At 37.6% G+C, this 23,872-nt stretch overlaps 1 protein-coding gene across 1 annotated transcript in view; it reads right to left on the bottom strand.

Annotated features, from left to right (window-relative positions):
* The window catches only part of LOC139938758 (synaptic vesicle 2-related protein-like), a 38,352-nt gene extending 15,886 nt beyond the window's left edge, over positions 1–22,466 (bottom strand). Inside the window, exons 1-5 of the mRNA XM_071934376.1 lie at positions 21,841–22,466; positions 18,221–18,301; positions 15,482–15,696; positions 11,913–11,998; positions 11,613–11,783 (exon numbers count right to left, since the gene is read on the bottom strand). Coding sequence (XP_071790477.1) covers positions 11,613–11,783; positions 11,913–11,998; positions 15,482–15,696; positions 18,221–18,301; positions 21,841–21,989 — 702 coding nt within the window. The 5' untranslated portion in view covers positions 21,990–22,466. The remainder of the gene's footprint in view (positions 1–11,612; positions 11,784–11,912; positions 11,999–15,481; positions 15,697–18,220; positions 18,302–21,840) is intronic.
* Positions 22,467–23,872: the final 1,406 nt, after the last annotated feature.

Raw genomic sequence — 23,872 nt, 5'->3', positions numbered from 1 at the left:
CTTTTACCTCGTCGACTAACACGGTCGGCCATTTATGGGAGTCAAATTTGTTATGCTTTTCCATCCCAATTAAAATACTAGTAGGACTATTGTATGTAACGAACCAGCTTGTTTTATAGGGTTTTAATATTATGGTTGCTACCAGCCCAGATTTATTACGATGGCCTTGACTACAGTCACCAAGGCAACAAGCTAGCATCATCTTTGCAACAACACACAATACCGGCACATTTTATAAAAACACAGAGTTACAGGTTCACTAATCTCAATTAAATGCCTTCCTCCACAGTCTCATTAAAACCATCACAGATAGGCAAAATTAACCTTGCGTATAAACCACTCTGTAATTAGATTTTTATCTATATGAGTTCCTGGTATTGCAGGCCTAATGAATTAAAAGGTTTTTGCATGAACACTGCAGAGTTGCTTGATTAAGCCTCGGCTACAGTGGTGTATGGGAGGCAAGCAAGGGGGCTTTTGTTGTATTAGTCTTGGTTCAAGACGTTTCTCGTTTCCCTTTCACGCATACCGCGGCCAATTCACCGACAGCACGCGCACCAACTCACCTGACTTAGTCCACTCACCGCCCGTTTCTCCGGGGCGGTGAGTGGACTACGTCAGGCGAGTCGGTGCGCGCGCTGTCGGTGAATTGGCCGCGGTGTGCGTGAAGGGAAACGAGAAACGTCTTGCACCAAGACTATTGTTGTATCGGATCATTCATTTGTGTATGTTTTCAATCTCATAGTGGGGAAGGGGCATTGGTTCGAGACCCCCCCCATGCCGACCCTGGTTATGCTAATGGTTAGACTGCTTGTAATAGCTAGCAGCAGGCATGATACTTCACAGAGGCAATGAAGGCGATTGTCCCCATGCCCCTTGGTCGTTGCCTTGGTGCCCTTGCAATGCTCCAGTAGATATTATCAACTTTACAATGTCCTCATACATGTACATGTAGGGTGCCCTTTACCAATGAGAAAACACCTTGGTGCCCTTGCCCTTTCCACAATGAAGCATGTACAGGCCTGGGGCTGGAACGTCAACAGAAACAGCTGGTTTCAGAGGCCTCATCTTGTCTGTGTGTTGTTTTTAAACATCACCACATGTTATCAAAATCAATATTTCTGTAGATCATTGTCAAGGCATCCATTCTATTTTCACTTTTATTGCCTTTAATGCTTTTTTGTATTGCTCTATTTATGCAAATGTTAAGTTCTTGAATCCCAGTTACAATAGTAATAATAATAGTATTTATTCCGTAGTATCATTCACAAGTACATAACACACATAACCAGTATTTTAAAAACTTAAAGTTCAACAACAGTGGGATGCCCAGGAGAGCATAAGGGTAAAAAATATAACTGTCGCAACAGGCGTATGTCTCCCAAATCCGTGAAAAGCCAGGAAAAATATTCAGCTAATATTTTAAACTAGCCATACGCTGCCTGAATCTTTGTGAAATCGACCTCTGATGAAAATGTTAATGTATATTTCTGATGGACAAATTATAAGTATTGTAACTTTAACTAATGTTTTTATAGTTAAGCTTTTTCAAAACTTTTTAAATTTTAAGGCGTGTGGTTTTAATTATTGGCTGGTCCATTTTGTGGTTCATACTTTTAGAAATTTGTTATGCTCTTTGGTTATATTTGGGCTCTTTTTAAAGCTATTTTAATGTGTACAGCGCCTTGGGGTCCACTCATGGATGTAAGGCGCTTTATAAGCTTTATTTATTATTATATAATTATTAAAGGCAGTAGACACTATTGGTCATAATTACTCAACATAATTTTTAGCATAAAACCTTTCTTGGTGACAAGTAATGGGCAGAGATTGGTGGTATAAAACATTGTGAGAAATGGCTCCCTCTGAAGTGCCATTTTTTTCGAGAAAGAAGTAATTTTCCACAAATTTGATTTCGAGACCTCAGATTTAAAATTTGAGGTCTCAAAATCAACCATCTAAACGCACACAACTTCGTGTGACAAGGGTGTTTTTTCTTTCATTATTATCTCGCAACTTTGACGACCAATTGAGCTCAAATTTTCACAGGTTGGTTATTTTGTGCATGTATGCGTTTGTTGAGGTACACCAAGTGAGAAGACTGGTCTTTGACATTTACCAATAGTGTCCAGTGATTTAAGGCAGGAAATGGCATAAAAAACAGCACAAAAGATCATAGAAATAACTGAACAACTATAAAAGGCCTAACATGCAGAAAAAGCAACAACGATAGACATTTATACAGATAAATAGTTTGAAGGACACACTCTCACTTGCTCCAATCCTCCATTATTTCCCCAAATATTTCCATTAGAGAGGAAATTATTGGAAGGTAGGCCTATGGAATGTAATGCAATAAGTTTTCTTTTCTTGACTAGTCTGCCAGAAGCCAGTATTTTCTAAACATCCCTCACAAATTTTAACGAGCCTTGGCTATTAAAGAAAAATACTCGCAAAACTCTAAAATACTTCAATCACATCAAGAAAATCTAATCAAATATCATAGGTAACTTGGATAACACCGGGAGACCGGATACCTCAAAACAATTAGAGACAAAAGAAAAGTGAAAGACACACAATCATAGAACAATATTTCAAGAGAAGTCTTTCACCATTACCTTCTGTAAACCCTGTAAATTATTTGTAAATCTGTGAACTTTTTTTTTTTCTGTACCGAAAGTGTATAATGACTTTAAACCACTAGTTGAAAACTTCTTCACCAAACATTGATTCCCTTAATATACAACAAGAAGGCCCCTACATGCACATACAATTTTGTTTAGCCATCCAAGTCTGGTTCTAGTGTAGATTCTTATTTGTTTCCCATAATACAAAGTTCTATAAAATTCTATAACAAAAATCCATAGATTTTCTATAAAAAAATATATGGAAAAATCTATGGAACATCTATAATACATTTTCTCTACAGTTTCTATACAAATTCTATACAATTTCTATACAGAATCTACACAAACAAGTTCTATAGAATTCTTAAGGTAAGTTTTGTTAGAGGTCTTTTTGCCTTACACATGTTATATGCCCACACATTTGTTTGTTTTTATTACATCTTTAGATCAATCCTTTAATTGAGGCTTGTGCTGTTTGATGTTATATGAAACATAATAATGAAACCAAATAAGAAAGAAATATAGGCCTAATGTTTGGTTTTACCTTACATTAGACCATGGGATAGGTATTGAAAAGGGGCCTATTTTGGGGGTTCCGTGGTCCCCATCTCCGGACCGTATGAAATTTGACGCACAAGGGTTTTCAATGTTACTGAATCCGAATTTGGTTGTTGCTAAGCTGTAAAACTGCACAGTTCGTGAACAGACCAGTTTTTGGGTCATTTTAGGTCAAAAACAGTATTTTTTGATACTGGCTGTATACACTGGGACTATTTACCAATTGTTCACGGCAGTGCAAGAACCTTTTCCCAAGTGTTTAATGTGAACTATGTAAATTGTCCCCTTTTCTGTCCGATTAACATGCAAAGGCTTACAACAAAAACCCATGATTTTTATTGATTGAACATCAAGTACAATGCCATTTGTTTTTCGTTGCTACGACGTGCGTGTGTTACATTTTTATTATCACGCGCGCAGCTGAGTTAGATGCAGACGCACTATTTGTTCGTATTCCACTCGCGCTTGTGTGATAAGTTGTAGTTTTTTCGAACGAGCCTGTGAGTCGACATCCTTTTATTCAGGGGTTTGAAGAAATACTCTGTATGTTATAATGGTACAGTGTGGGAACGAAACACGATAATGCTTCGAATGACGTCACCCACACACAGGCTTCCGAGGATTTGTAGATAACTATTTGTCGCCGTAATTGTTCCTTTTCGGGATTCGGTGCAGGATTTTCGCCAAGCAACAGCAAGTAATGGATTTTTGTATACCTACCACTGCCTACATACACAAATTGCGTGGTCCAAAAGTGGGGACTACGGTTTGGAACAATTCTAGCAATCATCCCATGGTCTATATGTACAATACTCAATACTTTGGAAAGTAGGCTAGTGTGTGAAAAACAAAATTCACAGATTACTTGGGATTAGAATCTAGAGTTAGCAGCGCTTTGAAATGGAAATTCATGCTGTAAGCTGTTAATGTAGCTGTTCAGCAGCTTTATGAGGTTTAGGCTCTGTTTCTTTTCAGAGAGCCTCTTCTGAATACCAAAATTTACTCTGCTGCAATAAAATAAATAGTCAGACCAGTTCTAAAAGAACAAATTTACACAGCAAAGTAGGTACACATGGTCTTACAAACTGAATAAATATACCCTGCCAAACTGTCACAATGCGCTTTAATCTCCTATGTGCTCTTAGTGTGCAACTGAGTGAAACTCCCTGTATAAATTATTACTAACACTAACTGCACACTGCGCGTACAACACACACTATGACAGATTGAGCTACACAAGTCACTCCCACTAAAACCCGACCATATGGACGTTTTTATGTTATTCTGTCCACACATTTCTAGTCACGAAAAAAAATTCCCCCGTCAGACACTATACGTCTATAACTCTCCGCTCGTGACAGACTGTATATTGCACTAACGTGTGAGTGCAGCTTTAGATGCCGCCAGGCTCTTTTTCCACCCATGTAGTTTAGAATGATAAATGTCAAGTTAATGAATTTTTTTCTGAGGCGATAAAGGACTCACGCTGGTGATATTAATGTTGTGAAATATTAAATCAAGCCAAGATTGGGCAGGCTTTCTAGGAGGAAAGAGTTAACGATGCTAATCTGCAATTTCTGAAGATCAACATAAAGAAAGAAATCAGTAGAATCAAAAATTAAATTGATATTAGGGATGAAATTACCAAGTAACTTTTTATGCTAACAATTATTATTTTGAGTAAAAAACTACCAGTAGTGTCCAGTGCCTTTAACCTGTTTTGGGGGCATTCCTACAAGTGATGACCAGCCGTCGATTTCACTTAGAGTTAGGACTCGTCTTATCTTGAGTTAGGACGAGTAACTCGTCTTACCTTAGGATTAATCTTAAGGTCTGCATGCTACAGTGCAGGGTTGGGACTCGTCAAAAGTCCTAAGATTAGTCCTAAGTTAGGAAGAGCTTTGTGAAATACATACATGTCTGTTTCTTTTTTCCCCCAAAATCTATATTATGACTGAGTGATACATTCTGCAGCTGCACAGGATTTGAACTTGTTTGTTTTGATGGATGTAATTAGTGCATTTGGGATATATTAAAGAACAACAGGCTGACAGTCTACAACCTGGAATAATGTGACAATTTGTTGGGAGTCCATTCAAATAAGTTTTCCTGTTCAATTTCAACAAAAGCTAAACCACCTTAAAGAAACAAGTTGCATTGAATCAAGCGAGTTTGTCTATGAAAAGTGTTTGAAACTGTTGTTAGAAAGATGTTTTAAAAGTTAAATATAACATTTCACACAAATATGCCTTGAAATTCAGGTGGTTGTCTATTTACTTTGCAAACTGACAAGGTCGGCCATTTTATGGAGTCAAAAACTTGAATCCACCAAATGGTGTGCGCAAGTTCCATCATATAAGAACAATCATAAAAAAATAGTTGCTCTGTTACAACTCCACGCGAGTAATTAAGGATCAGTCAATTAATCTCAAAGATCAGAATTTATGAAATTAAATAATTTACTACCCTTGTCAAGGGTAGTAAATTGTTATATTTCATAAATTCATCAATTGTAAACTTTTATGTAGGTACGTCATAGTAGACATTTGTATTTAGAAAAGTGAATTATGCATGTGATGACTAAAAATGAGAACGATATCAAGTGTGCTCTGACACAAACTGAATGAAATAAAATGAGCTCAAACGAAATGGCCCTACTTTAAAGACACTGGACACTATTGGTTATTGTAAAAAAAGACCAGTCTTCTCACTTGGTGTATCTCAACCTGTGAAAATTTGAGCTCAATCAGTCCTAGAAGTTGTGAGATCTTAACACACTTGTCACACAAAGTTGTGTGTTTCAGATGCTTGATTTCGAGACCTCAAATTATAAACTTGAGGTCTCAAAATCAAAGTCATGGAAACATACTTCTTTCTTTGATAATTACATCACTTCAGAGGGAGCCGTTTTATACTATCAGCTCTCCATTACTCGTTACCAAGTAAAGTTTTATGCTAATAATTTTTTTGAGTAAATTTACCAATAGTGTCCCCTGCCTTTAAATAGACCGCATTCAGTATGACGTCAGCATTCAAAAACCTGCCCTACAATATACATATCTGTAATCTTGTGCGAATACTGTCTAGAAAAAATAACGAGTGCTTTTGATAGAATGGGATACATGGCGAGTCGTTAAATGTTTGTCGCGGTAATAGTCAAGTCGCAGTGTTAGCGTAATAAAACTCAGATCTGTGAAATCAAAGACTCCCAAGAACACTGCTCTCTGCAAGGCTGCTGGCTCCCGACTTCTCCCCATTTAAATTGGAATGTATTCCAAAGAGCAGTACTTTCGTGGGACCCAGCAGTTTGGCTAGAACTTCGCTAGAGTGGCGACATGACGAACTGCGAGAACAGTTAAAGGCAGTGGACACTATTGGTAATTATAGTCAAAATAATTATTACCATAAAACCTTTACTTGGTAATGGGTAATGGGGAGCTGTTGATAGTATAAAACACTGTGAGAAACGGCTCCCTCTGAAGTGGAGTAGTTTTCGAGAAAGAAAACATTTTCCATGAATTTGATTTCGAGACCACAGATTTAGAATTTGAGATCTCAAAATCAAACATCTGAAAGCACACAACTTCATGTGACAGGAGTGTAGTATCTTTCATTATTATCTTGCAACTTTGACGACCAACTGAGCTCAAATTTTCACAGGTTTGTTAATTATTTTATGCATATGTTGAGATACACCAAGTGAGAAGACTGGTCTTTGACAATTACCAATAGTGTATAGTGTTTTTATTGCTATCATAGCAACAAACATTTTGACGACTTGTCCACAAACCTAGGCCTTTTGCTGAATACATGTAATACAAGCAGCAGCCATGGAATATCTATAAACAACTTCCCTACACTGAATAAAGAGGTAAAAAATACAGAGACACAATGAAACAGAGGTAAAGAAATCTGTAAATATCTTTTATCAATTGCGACCAATTCTAACATCTTGGCAATTAACTATGTAATTCTCGGGAGAGTTTGCAATAATCTTTGAATGTCCATTTGAATTGCCACGTCCCCACACAGTACAGTGTACAATATACTCCAGACTTATTTAACCGCTCTTTATGAACACTACCTGTTCAGACCCTTCCCAGTATTTTCCAGAATCGATCCCGTCAATATCCCTAAGTAGTCAGTACCTCATCATTGACATTTCCACACCGGGCAACCCTTACATCCTGATTCCCTTTTTATGTGGTTACTATGGTAACACGTCCTGCTGTTCCTGGCCAAAGCGTAAACTAATACATTCCCATAAAACGTCTTTATCGTGACTCCTTCTTCAAGTGAGTCTGTAAAATCTTACAACGCAATGTAAGATTGTAAGGTAATACTTCATGAATGTTTATTTCTCGCCGTCCAGGGTGGACAAATTAAAGGGAAGGTACCCGTTTGGTAATTACTCAAAACAAATATTAACTTTAAAACTCACTTGGTAATGAGCATTGGAGAGCTGATGATAGTATAAAACATTGTGGAAAAGACTCCCTCTGGAGTAACATAGTTTTTTTAATATCTCACTAAAATAATAAAAGACTTCTAGCTAGAAGTCTTTTATTCCTATCTAGTCTGAAAGCACACAAATTCGTCCAACAAGGGTGTCTTTTCTTTCATCGTTTTCTCGCAACTTGAAGGACCCATTCCAGTTTATCTAGTTTTGTAATTTCTTAAGTAATTATGTTCCTGTTGTTATCAACCCTCAATATGTATTTAAGGCTGCATAGCAAACAAATTGTGTAAAACAGTTTAATTACAAACAAACATTGTTTTGTGTTATTTTTTGCTGTATGCATTATACCTTTCACTGTACTTTTATTTCTTCAATCAACATTGTTATAAACTAAAACCAATTAGTTTATATTATAAAGGGTCCAGGCTCTGTACAAGCCTAGGCACCAACATTGATTGTATGTCATATAAAAATGTATGCCATCACAGTCAGTGCAAAAAGATTTATCTTTTGTAATAACTGAAATTATGTATTTTTAATAATGCTGAATCCTGCACGAGAGAGGCCCTGGGCAAAAACGTCATACCTCAGTGCCCAAGCATTTTCAATATAATGTACATTTTTTTTATTTATTATTTATTGACATCCAACAGCGGAAAGCCGCCACTTACAGGAATCGTTAAAAACTACGTAAAAATATAAATTTAAATATGGATATAAATATAACAATATACAACATTAAAAGTTACACAATATTGATAAAAACATTATTATAAGTAGACAAAAAAAGTACACCGAAACCCACATCAAACAGACCAGGGAATGCCAACAAGTACACTAACACACATCGGACATTAAAACAAACACATGTAGTAAGAATACACAAACAGAACAACACACGAAACCCCAATTAAGTAAAACAAAGAAAGAAAGAAACAAACAAACAACAAACAAACAAAGAAACAAACAAAGAAACAAACAAAGAAACAAACAAACAAACAAACAAACAAACAAACAAACAAACAAACAAACAAACAAAAAAGAAACAACACAAACACCAACAATAACTTAAACACAAACACACCAACAAACAAACACAACACCAAACAGACAAAATAAAAAATAAAATAAAAACACTAAGATTTACAAAGCAATTTGATGAAGTTACAACTGACCAGCAGCTGCACATGAGATGTTCACACTTAAAAAAAACTAAAAAAAAAAATAAAAAAAAATATATTATTTAGCAAATTTAATTAGCTGTCTGCGAAAACAATTTAATGTTTTAGCCCCAAACACATCGCATGATTCATGAAGGATTTGTTTAATGCGAGATTTTATGAATTTACAATTCGGAACTCGTGCGTGACATAAATTTTACAATTTTGAGCAGACAAAACGCTCTTGCACAAAGTACTTGGCTTGGTAATTGTAAATGGATAAAACATAATGTACATTCATTAAAGGCACTAGACACAATTGTAATTACTCAAAATAATTGTTAGCATAAAAACTTACTTGGTAACCAGCAATGGGGAGCTTTTGATAGTATAAAACATTGTGATTTATGAGAAACAAAGTTTGGAGAAAAGAGGTAATTTTTTACTCAAATATTGAAAGACTTCAGGCCTGAAGCATCTTTAGGCATCTGAAAGCACACAAATTTATGCAACAAGGGTGTTTTTCTCTGAAAGCACACAAATTTGTGCAACAAGGGTGTTTTTCTTTAGTTATTTTGTTGCAAATTTGATGACAATTGGGTCAAAACATTTTCACTGATTTGTTATTTTTTAAAAGCTTGTTGGGATACACCAAGTGAAGATACTGGTATTTGACAATTATTACCAAAGGTGTCTAGTGCCTTTTAGCCAGTGATGCATCACTCATACACGAGGTATGCAAAAAACACATTCATTTTATGATTGTCAAGATATTGTATTCTAATGACGACTACACCAGCTGGTAAACAAACACTGAGTGAGGAATATGCTTGTACTAAATTATCGTTCTACATCAACAAGCAAGCCAGACTCACAGTTCATTAAATGATGCACTATTCCTTTCTGCTGCAAATAAACAGAGTTAGTTCATGCGCTACAACCCATGAACGGGCTCAAAATTATCATAGTAAAAAAAGAAAGGTATATCATACAGTCAACCCTTGATAAAAAAGAGTACTTTTTTTTTAGTTCTGCTTATAATTATGTAGCTCAATCTGAAGGACCCATCCTGATTCTTATTTTTGTGTTGAGTTTCTATGTTTTGAGATCCTCTGAACTCTTACATTATACACATTAACAGCATTCTGTTAGAAAGAGTACGTTGGCCAGTCTCAGGACCTAATTACAAAAACTATGGTTGACTGCTATCGTCGCAGTTATAAAGAGGTTCTGCTTATAAAGTTCACCTGAAGTTCTGAATCTTATTTCTGTGATGAGTTTCTATGTTTTGGGTCCGATCCTCTTAACTGTTATAACATTGACAGCATTATACCTGTAAGAGTCTCAGGACGTACATGTACATGTATAATTACAAAACCTATGGTTTACTAAGGGAATCAATGTGTGGTGAAGAGGTTTTCAACTAGTGGTTTAATCCCAACGAGGCCTGGTTCTTGATAATTTTACCGAGACGAAGTCGAGGTAAATTATCAAGAACCAGGCCCCGGCGGGTTTAAACCACTAGTTGAAAACCGATTCAACACACTTTGATTCCCATTCATAAAATCTTTTTGGTTAAAAGGCGTAATAAAGTAAGAAACTCTGTAAAACTTATCCGTTTCCGAGTGCTTCAGCTCTGTATGTTTCCACCTCCATGGAATGTTCGGTATAAGTGTTGAATGTACATGTACGATGTCCGTAGGCGTGTGTTTTCCGGTTCCGTTCGTGCGCATGCGGGTATAGTCTTTGCATATTCGCTGGTTTTTCTTTCACACACAGCTTGGCCAAATCACAGACAGCGCCTGCATCGCCCGTAACAAGAAACGTCTTGCATCAAGCGCGGACAACCGGTTATAAACACTGGTCATTATCAATGGTTTAAACACCCCCACGTGACGCGCTCTCTACCAATAGGAATAGCGAAACTGTCTGAGGTATTTATGAATCTTATATAACACTGTTATAAAGAGGTTCTGCTTAGAAAGTAATATCCAAGGTCTTGAATCTTATTTCTGCGTTGAGTTTTGATGCATAATAAAAACTAAGTGTGGTGGCCGTGTGGTTGGACTGCCGGACTTGCAATCACAAGGTTTTGGATTCAAATACAGCCAAGCTATAAACTGATTTCACAATAACTAGAAAAAGAGATGTCTAGTTTACTAAATCACAATTTTCCGTTGACCAATTCATAATCATTTAGAAATAGACGGATGGGACGTAAAGCCATTGGTCCTGTGGGTTGTGTACACGTAAAAAAAACCAAAAACAGTGCACTTATTGAAAAGAGAAGGGGTTCGCCCTGATGTTCCTGGTTTGATTGGCAGCATATTGCACCAAATACCTTGTAATAACAATTACATCCTAACATGCTTAAAGGAGTACCAGGCCTCGTAATTCAAATGGAGTCCCACATACCTTGCAGAAAAATACTGAAGTTAAAGGCAGTGGACACTATTGGTACTTACAATGTACTCAAAATAATTATTAGCATAAAACCTTTCTTGGTGACGAGTAATGGGGAGAGGTTGATGGTATAAAACATTGTGAGAAACGGCTCCCTCTGAAGTGCCATAGTTTTCGAGAAAGAAGTAATTTTCCACAAATTTGATTTAGAGACCTCAGATTTAGAATTTGAGGTCTCGAAATCAACCATCTAAACGCACACAACTTTGTGTGACAAGGGTGTAAGAAGACTGGTCTTTGACAATAACCAATAGTGTCCACTGTCTTTAAGGCGTCTTAAGCGTCACTGAGTGACAGATATGAGCGCCATATAAGAAGTCACATAGTGTTCCCCTTTCTACTCACCGTCCTGCGGCCGTACTTGTCACAGATCTTCCCCCACAGAGTGGAGCTGGTGAACATCCCGATGAAGACCACTGTTGTTATCATGGCCTCTTGCCATCGGTCCAGGTTCCAGAGACAGCGGAGCTCCGGAGAAATGATACTCAGTAACATCATCTCCACGGCATCAGCCATCTTGGGGGAAACAGTGATTGAATATTAGATTGGGAGGCTGACATTTAAAGGGGTAAAGGGGGCTGGGGGATTGGGAGGGAGTGACGGAGAAAGGGGGGTAGGGGAGACGAAATTGGTAGTCTGACATACCCAGCAGAATCCCACAAGGGCAGATATCTTGATCTGGAACCAGCCAAACCCAATCGCCTCCACTGCTTGCTCAACAGTAAACTCATCTGCCATGAAAAGAATCCACAAAATATGGTAACTCATACTGCAAAAGACGGGTAAATTTTTAAAAAGTTTAAAATCCGGACTGAACAGTAAACAAATCACACATGGAATAACATGTTTGAATTTCAAGTATTATTTACTGTGGCAGCGAGAATTGTTTACATGTCCTTACTTACCAGACTATTTTCTGATTTCCACTCAAGAATACATGTAATACATCATTCCTGTGGTTTGTGAACCTATTAATATTATTTTATTACCCAGTTAGTTTCCCTTGTGGTTTATATTGATGATTTTGTTTCCATTCACAAAATTCAAATTACCCATTTGAATTTGAGGAACAAAATTTCTGAGCTCTTTTACTGCAGCGCTTTGAAACTTTTGTAACAGGGGCTACATCGTACAAATGTCCTTTTATGCGATTATTATTATTATTTATTATTTGGTAAAGAGGGAAAGGATCTGGCCGGGTGGTGTGCAAGACCAAAGAAATACCTGTTAAAATTTGTACTTACAAAACCAATAGGGACACTGCAACAACAACAAACCAGAGTAGCTCATTGCATAAACCAATTGATTACAAAGAAATGTCCTTGAAAACCAGAACAAACATGGTGGGTTTATGGGATTTGATGTATCAATTGGTTTGCAGTATTTAACACTATGTGTGCAGGCCTGGCACAGAGGCAACGAAGGCGATTGAAATGTTCCAGTAGAAATTTACAATTTCCTTATTGTAAGGTGCCTTTACCAAGGATATAAATGCCTTGGTGCCCTTGCCCTTCCAACACTGAATTCGGGAGAGTCCATTTTCATATTTAGGCTTCCCTGTGTTCACACAATCATTGCTAATTATGTCTTTTAAGTTTAGGAATTAACCATACAACTTTCCCCTATACTGTTAAAAGCTTTTGAGACTTCTTATGATTGTTCTTATATTATATAGGATTTGAGGCATTGCATGGTGAGGTATCAATGTGTTGGTTTGCGGTAACACCATGTGTGTATCTACTTGCCAGGTAGAGTTGTTCTTAGGGAACTGTCTTGCTTTATTATAATCGGAGGTTCGGGAGACTTCTCAGTTCTGAAAAAAACTGTCCTGTTTTTTTAACTATAACCAGGGGGGATGGTATAGAAAATAGACTGGACGACTACTTAAGCTTATTGTAATTAACTGTACTGCCGCGGAGTCAGTTCTAAATTGGTCTCAACGTTTCGACTAGCTTGCTCTAGTCATCCTGACGATGACTAGAGCAAGCTAGTCGAAACGTTGAGACCAATTCAGAACTGAATAAAAATTCAGCACTTGCAAAGTTAGCGAAGAATAATGATCGCAGTTGCGCAGAATTCGGCAGTAATCAGAGCTGTGCACTGATGTCTTTGAAAAGGCTGTGCACCCGGCCTACTAATCACTTCTGAGGCCTAACTGATTCAAAATCTTATTTACAGAATCAACAAAAATCCAAAATTTTATTCTCGCTCCACACATCCCTTCAAATGATATGCATTTAAAAGCCTGTTCTGAATTGATGTTTTTTTCATAAACCACTGACACCCATAAGAAAACAGTATTGATGCATTTGTTGATTGACCATGCACTTGTGTTACAATTCTCCAACAGCTGTGCATGCTGTGTACATCCATACCCTATATTAGGTTTTGCTGGATAAGCCTCAGGCTATTGTGAATTGGATAATAAATTGTACACACAATAATCAGAACTACAGTCCTTACTTTAAAGTGTGCCTTTGCCAGCTTCTGCTTAAAGGAACATGTTGCCTTGGATCAGTCGACTAGGTCTTTGGAAAGCATTGTAACCGTTTGCTATTAAATGCATGGTTGGAAAGATGTTTTAAAAGTAGAATACAATGATCTACACAAATATGCCTCGAAATTGCGTGGTTTCCTTTTACCTCATCGACTGACATGCTCGGCCATTTCTTGGAGCCAATTGTTTTACTCCAATAAATGGATGAAAGTTTCGCAAAGCAAAAAGGGAAAACCACTCAATTTCGAGGCATATTGTGTGGATCATACTTTTAAAACGATGCATTTTAACGCTTTTCAAAAACCAACTCGAGCGATCCAAGGCAACGAGTTCCTTTTTTTCTTCTTTTTTTCTTTTTTAACTATGTAAGCGTTTTCCTCTATTAAAATAAAAGACTTTCTAAGTACAGGATATTAGCATTGTTAAAAACTGTGAATACCGATTCAAAATTGTAATTTTTCTCAATTCAATTTTTTTAAACTATTTTCCTAATTGTTTTTCCTTTCTTTTGCTTTTTGTGGTTTAGGCTATTTTAGTAATAATAACAATAATAAACTTATATGATTGTATTTTTCGTTCATAACATTTTCCAATTTCTAAAATGAATGAAATTCCTTTTGTATTCAAAGCAATTATGACCTATCAAATTTAGCCTATTTAAATAGGATTTTAGATTATATTTATACCATGTGCAGTTAGCAATTTATGACTTAGGCCTAAAGATGCAAAAATAAAAAATAAATCATAAAAAATAATATATAGAATATGTGATGACATCATCATTCACAATTCACAAGAACTGGCCAATATCTAACAACCTACAAAGTTTCAACTTAATTACATCCTTCAGGATTTACACAACTTCAAGAAGTTGCACCTTTAATGCCACGTCACGTGACCCCTGATGACATCAATGATCTGAAACTTTGAAGTGTACCTGTCTGACAGTAAAGTTTGAAGTTGTTACACGAAACTTCACCACACACATCTTCTAAAGTCTAATTTGAAGAGTTTTAAATGCTGCTGAAGGGCGCTCTAATGTATTGTGACATTATCAATATTTTTTTTTTAAAACACTAACATCGTTGAAAGCAACTCTATAACTTTTGCTACTTTTGAATATAAAGAAGGCACTTCAGGTTTCAGCCGAAAATAGAGGTCATGTGAGGTCAGCACGCACACAAAATAAAATGAAGACCTAATTTTGTCCAACGCAATTCCGTAAAAGAAAAACTACTGTCTCTTGTGGCTGATTTAAAGTAGATTTTTCAAAATGTTCAAATTAATTACCTTCAAAATGACGTCATGTGACAGCTGATGTCATCATGACGTCATTGTTTCAGGATTATGAGTCCACCAATACCTTTCATCCCTAAAAGTTTCATTGCAAAGGAACTATGCAAAAAATGCTTTCTTGAAGAAAAACAGCAAAAAAACCCAAAAAACTCTTTTCTAATCAAATAAAATCAAACATAACACCCAGTGGCACTGTACTAATTAACAACAAACTGTTGACATTTTGTGTTTCGTACTTGATAATGACTGATGTAGGCCTATTATTATTTTAGTGCAATTTGTCAAAATATTTACGAACAAATAAGAAATAGTCTATAGAAAATGAATTTTTTTTTTTTATAGTACTGTTGGCTATTTTTTATAAATATTAAATCATCATAGCCTATCAAATGTCCGTAGTATGACGAATAAATAAACCAACCTTCACAGAGAGTCAAAGCGTTAGGGTCCACTTCTCCCACGTCACCGACGATGCTACCGAACCCGCTGGCCAGCTCGGCCGTGTTTCGTCGCTCTTTCCCTGCAGCCTTCATGCTGTCAGACCCCAACGTCCCGAGGTCCACATCCTCGTAACTCCCAGGGTCTCCTCCCGGTGCCGAACTATCGCTTGACAGTCCCCGGCGAAATTTCACCACCCTGGCAATAAAATTCATGAACGGTGTTTGGCTGAATAGCTCATAAAAGATGGATACACGAAATTTGTTTATTCATTCACCAGAGAGTGTCAGCTAGGAAAGTGTGTCCGACCACGACTGACTAACCATGGAGGAAGACATAAACCACCACCCGCCACAAACACACCTCCTCACAGACACTTCTTTATCGCGATAAAAAAACAAACGTAAACGTGTGTGACATTTCAGTAGCTACAGTTAGCTACACTTAACTATTTCATGTCTCTGTCTTCTGAACTAAACACAATGCGGATGGGTACGTGTGAGACGTTTTGTATCAAATCACCCATGTGTGAGCCGTATAATTAATTTGATCGACCACGTTTGAACCAACAGAGGGCGGCATTTAGAAATTCGATCGTTGAAAGCACAGCTTGTTTGGTGGTTTAGATGTTTTGTTTTCGGTTTTTTTTTTCACACAGGTTTTTAATTGGTTTTCGAGTTGCAAGAGAATAGTGGTTGAAAAAAAACCTTGTCGGACAAGTTGTGTTTCTTTTTCAGATGCAGTGAATTGAATGAACAAAAAAAGAATACAAGCCCAGGCATAGCCATGGCTATTTCTCGTTTACTTTAACTTGATGAAAATTGAGATGTCAAAATAATATTATTATCAGATTTCTCAGGATTTTACACAAAGGCCAAGTGGTTTGGTCTCAAAAAGTTGGCTGAAAAGCCATCTTCTCAATGGCATTTCTACCTCCATGCATACATCAAGTAAACTACAAGCAATTTTGTCACACTGAATTTTGAATAGTTGCGCGCAAGGAAATTCGAAAAATCCACGTCAAAATAATAATGTCTGAGCCAAACACACACATGTGTGCACTAGGAATGGTGTCAAAGTTAAAGAAACACGTTGCCTTGGATCGGACGAGTTGGTCAAAACAAAAACGTTTCTAACCGTTATTTTAAATGCATATGGTTGGAAAGATGTTTTAAAAGTAAAATACAAGGATCCACACAAGTTTGCCTCCAAATTGCATGGTTTTCCTTCTACTGTGTGAACTAACATGGTTGGCCATTTATGGGAGTCAAAATTTTGACCCCCATAAATGGCCGACGTATTAGTCGACGAGGTAAAAGGAAAACCACGCAATTTTGAGACATGTTTGTGTGGATCATTGTATTCTACTTTTACAAAATCTTTCTACCCATATACATTTAAAAAAAAAACGGTTACAAACGCTTTTCAAAGACCAACTCGACCGATCCAAGACAACGTGTTCCTTTAATCTAGAGGATTTTCATGGGTGACCAATCCATTTTTAAGATTTTAAATCTTTAGCAATTAAAATTCAATTATAACAACAAATAAATTAATCCTTAGCATTTAAAAATCTAGAAGATTGAAAAAAAACCAAAAAACTATGTAGGCCTATCGGTCCCCGGCCCTCCAATTTTTAGAGTGATACACCAAAAGCTTGAACTCCACCTTAATCATCCATCCATCATCCTCTATCGCGACTGCGTTGATGTAATGGGTCTATCGCGACTGCATTGATGGGTCTATTATGACACCCCACTATACTACTTCAAGTCTGAGATCGCAGTTCTTCTCAGCATCGGGCATTCAATGCACAAGAGGGCGCTATTTCAGGCGATTCAGGCTGATCCGAAAAAAAAACCTGATTATAGATTAGGAACTAAGTCTAACAACCTCCAGTCTAAAAAGAAATACGTTTATGAAAAACTTAACAGTTTCCCCAGGGGCCGCGCAACTAGTGCTGGGCGAATAGTGAAATTTTGTTATTCGGATACCGCTGGCCAACTATCCGAAATTAACCGGATATTCGAATAGTTTTTTCGCCGCTAGAGGGCGCTATAAAAAAAAAAAAAAAAAAAAAAATATTTAGAAAAATATTTTTTTTTGTCGCTAGAGGGCGCTGTTCGTTCGTGAATGAGATCTTCTGGGCGGATTGATATTAGTTTTAGACAGTGTCACTCGGTTCATTCATAAAAATGACCGGATCTAATTTAAAGATGGCGATTTGCTTTTTCTTTTGATCGTGGATGACTCTACGTGAAGGAAAACTTTTGTAATCTTTGAACAAATTACGTCAGAAATGTCATTGTTTTGACTCTTCACGGAGGTGAGCATAGTTAAATACTTAATTTATGCTGTTTTATGCTGTCTTAATAGAAGTTTCATTAGGATTCAGACAAAACATTCATGTCAGTTGTCGCCCGACGTCCGCGGATATTCGGATATTAAAGAATATCCGGTTACTTGGTTGTAATTACAGAACTATCCGGTTTATAAATAGCTATTCGCGCCCTATGCGGATATCCGGTTAAGAAAAAAAAGGCATTCGCGGTTACGGATAGGAAAACCTATTCGCCATTAACCGGATATTCGAATTATTCGCCCAGGCCTACGCGCAACAAGCTTTTTCTTTCCTCAATCCAGGCAAATCCTAGTGAGCTTATGATGCACATGCACCCGATATCAGTATGGAGGTTCTAAAAACGAATGTAATTAAACTTACGGTTCTATATCTTCAGGATGGCTGGTGACGTCAGCAAACCTCGACGCCATGTTTGATTTTGTACGGTTTTTAACACACTGTCTAGAAAATAAGGAAATAATAATGCGTGGTCAAACCCATTTTCAGGATGATACCAACATTCCACTTCATGGGGCAGAGCATTTAGCTAGAAACAGACATGAATATTGGGGACGGTTTTCTAAAGAGGCCAATGGCCACCCAGTCCTCCTAAGCATCTAAGAAGGAGAAGAAACCACGAAAGCAACAATGTTGAAAGCAAAGCACCGGAAAAAAATAATACACACAGGACCAAAAATAATTGCATGAAATAAAGCAGCCGGCTAGTGCAGAAAATGCCTCTACAACATTAAAATGCTCCACAAAATTAAGCGGATTGCTCTCCTACAAGCAACAAAATAATACACATCCCGTACTTTTTCCGGAGATGTTTGATGTGCATATATTTTTTTCCAGCCAATTTCAGCAAAATCAAACTCAGTTGCATGAACACATTCAATAATTGTAATTCATTCAAACTAAGGATTTTTATTGAGCTGCTATATTGTATCAAACTAAGTTCATTTTCGCGCAAATGACTCCGCTTTGTTTCAGTCATTCTATTACATTAATATTGTGGATATTATTTTGTAGACTATGACTATAGTATGGCCTTACATTAGTACAATTTCACCAATCTTAAGACACTGGACACTATTGGATAACTGAAAGAAAACAAAAATCAGCATAAAGGGTGTTTTTTCTTTCATTTTTCTTTTGCAAATTCGCTGACCAATATTGAGCGCAAAATAATGCACTGGTTTGTTATTATTGTTATGAACATTATGGGATACACCAGGTGAGAAGAGATATTTAACAACAAACGTATCCATTATAGGCTTTTTACACATGCTGAATGTGAACGATTGTGACCAGTTCTTACTGTTGCTTTTGCGAAATATGGTAATTATTTTCAATGATATGAAGTGAGTGATGTTCTATGAATCCGGATAGACGAAACACAATCTGGGAAGCGTTACTGCAGCAACGCTTCTCAAATTCAAACATAACCACAATAATGCCTCAGATAAGTTTCTATAAAATGCCTTATCATTGAAAAGCTGCAGTAGGGTTTTATCCAGAAAAAAAAAGTTTGCCATTTACGTATACCTTCCCTTAAAAATTCGTCACCGTCAGAGGAAGCCGTTTCTCACATTGTTTTATACTATCGACTTTTCCCCATTACTTCGTTACCAAGAAAGATTTTATGCTAATAATTATTATAAAATATTACCAATAGTGTCCACTGCATTCGATAGTTATTTGAGTGTGATTATACCTCTTTCTTATACGTTACTAGTAGTAGAGGGAGCCGTTTCTCACAATATTTCATACCAACACCATCTCTCCGTTGCTCGTTAGGTAGGTTTTTATGCACCCAATAAAATTTGAGTGTAAAATGTGTCCAGACTGCCTCTTTCAGATGGTAATAATAATAAATAGTAATATTATTGCCGTATACCTGAGTGAGACCACATTCTTCATTGATCCGTTCAGCATTTACACAGATGGCCGACGGTAGTTACACGAACCACTTAACACTTATTTTATCATTCCGTTACTCTAACCAGGATTGTTAATTTATTTCGGTCGCCATTTTGTAACCCTGCATGTGTGCTCAGCGACCTGGCGGGAAATAAAATAATTATACCCAACACACGTCACCAGAATGAAACGCGTATAATACTAGTGATCGTTGCCTAACGCCAATGTGAACGGGATTTATTTTGCATCACATGTTGTGGGAAGAGCCAAGGAAATTCTTTGCTATCTTTTTACTCTCTATGAACACAACATGCCCACTGTCTGAGAAAAAGATATATATTTGTTTTGAATTCTGACGGTAACCCCCCCCCCCCCCCCCCACCACACACACACATACACACAACATCGCTTTGTCATGTAATTGATTGGGACAAACCAAAATGTTGGGCTTGGGGGGGGGATGCGTGAGGCGGGTGGGGCCGGGGCTGCCCCCCCCCCCCCCCCCAATCGACATCGCAATGATCTGGTAAAAGAGCAGGTCAATTTCATTATGACGTAATTTTGACGGAAAAAGCAAACTTTGACGGAAAGGGGAACAAAATATTGCAAAGTCGTTTTGCAAAAAAAAAAAAAAAAAAAACGCAGCCGGGGGGGGGGGGGGGGGGGAGGGAATCTTTTAGGAGCATCTCCTCGTCTGCGTTCTATCTTCCCCGGTTCTATCTTCCACCTCCATGGTTCTATGGAGGGTTTGACTGGTTTCACTTAAGTTACACTTTACAATATAATAGAGCTTCGGGAGTACTATTAAAGCCATTGTACACTTTCGGTAAACAGTATTGTCCAAGTCCCACACTTCGTGTATCACAACTTATATATAAAATAACAAACCTGTGAAAATTTAGCCTCAATCGGTCATCAAAGTCGGGAGAAAATAACGGGGAAACCCACTCTTGTTTCCGTACGTTTTGCCGTGTCATGACATGTGTTTAAAATAAATCCGTAATTCTCGCTATCGAGAATTGATATTGTTTTAATGTTTTCTCAAAAAGTAATAAAAGCATTTCATGGAATAATATTTCAAGAGAAGTCTTTCACCATTACCTTCTGAAAACCCTGTAAGTTATTTGTAAATCTATTTTTCTTCTTTTCTGTACCGAAAGTGTATAATGGCTTTAATAAGTGAGAGGGCTGTTACATTGTTGTTCGGTGTGCAAGCTGGTACGAGTTGCGAGTTGGTTGATGGTTGAGGTGGGACTGGTTAGAGCACGGTTGGGGGGGGGGGGTCTAATTCATACATGGTTCATCTAGAGTTAAAGGCAGTGGACACTATTGGTAATTACTCAAAATAATTATTAGCGTAAAACCTTTCTCGGTGACGAGTAATGTGTAGAGGTTGATGGTATAAAACATTGTGAGAAATGGCTCCCTCTGAAGTGCCATAGTTGACCTAATATGCTTTACTCAACGATTCGATTAGAATACATACTGCATGGCCTATTTTATAAAATAGATTTAGATGTGTAATCCCAATGGAAAAAAAAACGGTGAGATGTTTTATCACCAGATCGCAAATAATTATTTTTCACTCATGGTGAAACCCCCCCCCCCAAAAAAAAAAAAAAATATAAATAAATAAATAAATAAACAATAAATAAAATAATAATAAATAAATACTACACTAAATAAACAAACAACCAAACACTCTTATTTGGATAGATGATTTTTTGGGGCTCATAATGTGTGAACATTCAGTCAGCATGAGTGAACATTCAGTCAGCATCCTTTCCAGAAAATAAAATAATGTCAGTTAGTTTTTACAAAATGATTTTGTGTTTACACATAATCATTCTATTCTTAGTCTTCTCTGTTAGATGAGCCTTTACATTAGAACTGACGTATTATTTCTTCCCGTATTTAGTGAACGGAAAACAAACACTTCAAAAATTAAGGTTTCACATAAGCTTATTCCCAGGGGAACGAAAAACAAACACTGCCTTCCAAAAATTAAAGGTGTCGTTAAAAATACCGCAGCATACAAAAAAAAACAAACAAATGAATAGTAATTTACATTCACTCACCTATCACACCAATCCGTAGATGCCAAAGAGCATGCAAAGAGGAAGTCGTTCCTCAGGAGCTGGATACAGTCTTCGTTGATTGTCCTTCGAGATTCAGCAAAACCCTTCGTCCATCTTTTGGTCAATATCTCCTCAATAAATGTCACCATGAAAATAAGACATTATTTGTCGTATACAAGGCTTGAAGTTGACGTAGAGTAATGTTGACATCATTTTATGTAAATTTATGGCCACCAGACGCTGAATAAACTGCCCCCGGTTTTCATAATGATCTGTGTACAAATTGGATGCGACCATGACGAACCACCATGTTTCGATTTTCCATCAAATTAAGAGCTGGTTGATACCATTCTCCCAAAGAGGGGTGTGTGTCGATGACGAACGTTTTTCAATACATTATTGCCGACGTTTTTCATTTGCCGCTTGCATTAGCAGGGATGTTTTCGGTGAAATTTCGCATTGAGACACAGTCGGGGGTTCGAGCTAGGAGTTATACAAACGGGAGGAGGATGACACGATGAGAGTGTATCCTTCAACTGGAAAGGTGCAATACAAGAAATAGCCAGCCACCCACATTACTGTCAGTTATAACAAAATTTCCAGCAGGCGACAACATACAATATGGCGCCCGGCCAGTCAAAAAGCCTACACACACAGTACAACAGTCAAGAGCTCTGGCACGTTCGATAGCAACAACAATGCGCTTTGTAATTATTATTACTCATGGCTGGTTATGCATCGATGCCTCTCGCTTATGATGTAGTTTGCTGTGTATCTGGGGATCTGGGGATTGGTGGTGGGGGGGGGGGGGGGGGCGTATATGTAGTAGCTCTCACCACCCGTTTATTTGGACGATCCCGGAGGCCAATTTGAATTTGATACCCGTTATTAATAAGTGGCATGAAATGACACGTTGCATTCTGTAATACCAAGCTCTCACGGTAAATTCATACTGTCTTCCAGTGCGGAAAACGTGGCGGAAGTAAATACCAGATATCTTCCTCTGGGTACAAGTTGAGAAAAGACCATTCTCTATAATGACAACATGGGCCTACATGATGCATGTTGGACCTTTGTTTTAGTATATCATCAGCAATTGTGTTCTTGAGCCATCGGCCTCTTGTCGGCAATGAAATAAATTAATAATACTTTCCCTATAAAACAGATCATTGGACGAAAGTACACCCGAAACACCTCTCCCCAAAACACCCTCCCACCGAAAAAAGGAAATCCACAGATGACAAACAAACACGCGTGTAGTGAAGCGTAGCCCGTATGCAAACTGGTGGCTACCGCTACGGCTACGGCTGTTGCTAAAGACGTGCTCTTTAACGCATGATGACAAGGATATCCAGTCATAGCCGCGTATTAGCCGCCTGAAGATAGCAGTGATTTGGCCAACAGAGGGCGCACGGCGGTTTGCACTTTACTCTGCTGGAAGGAAATTTCTGAAGGCCTGATGGGTGATTTTGGCTCATCTTTTAAATGGTCTTGGCTGCGGCTTAGGCTCCGTCCGGCTGTTTTGAAGCCCTCATACCGAAATAACATGCTTTCCGGTGGAGCGAGACCCCAAGCCGGAGCCTAAACCAAAGCCCAAACCGTGGTTTCGAAAAGATTCAGCAACTGCTGCAGCGTTGACTTCATCAATAACGTAACACACACACACACGAGGGTGATTTCTAGAGAACTTGGTCCATCTTCATTAAGAAAATAATGTTGAAAAATTTCTGTGCTATAAAAGTAAATCTTTTGTGTGGGGCATCAGTTGCAACACATTTCTTTGCTAGGCAAAATCTAAGTGGTCATCAGCAGTTACAACAAATTTATTTGCTGAGCAAAATTTGAGTCAGGCGCATCCGGCACCATTCACAGTAATGTAAACTTAAACGTATTTTGTTTGGTAAACTGTTTCTATTTGTATGTGCTGAGCAAGTTTTTGTGCTTACAGGATCTGACCATATCCACGGCCAATCATCGAATTTCCTAACACAGTTTTCATGCACAGCGCCCTCTATGTAGTTAAACTGTTCCC

The sequence above is a fragment of the Asterias amurensis genome, chromosome 6 (genome assembly GCF_032118995.1).
Source record: "Asterias amurensis chromosome 6, ASM3211899v1".
Lineage (NCBI taxonomy): Eukaryota > Metazoa > Echinodermata > Asteroidea > Forcipulatida > Asteriidae > Asterias > Asterias amurensis.
This window is presented reverse-complemented; position numbering and strand designations above follow the sequence as displayed.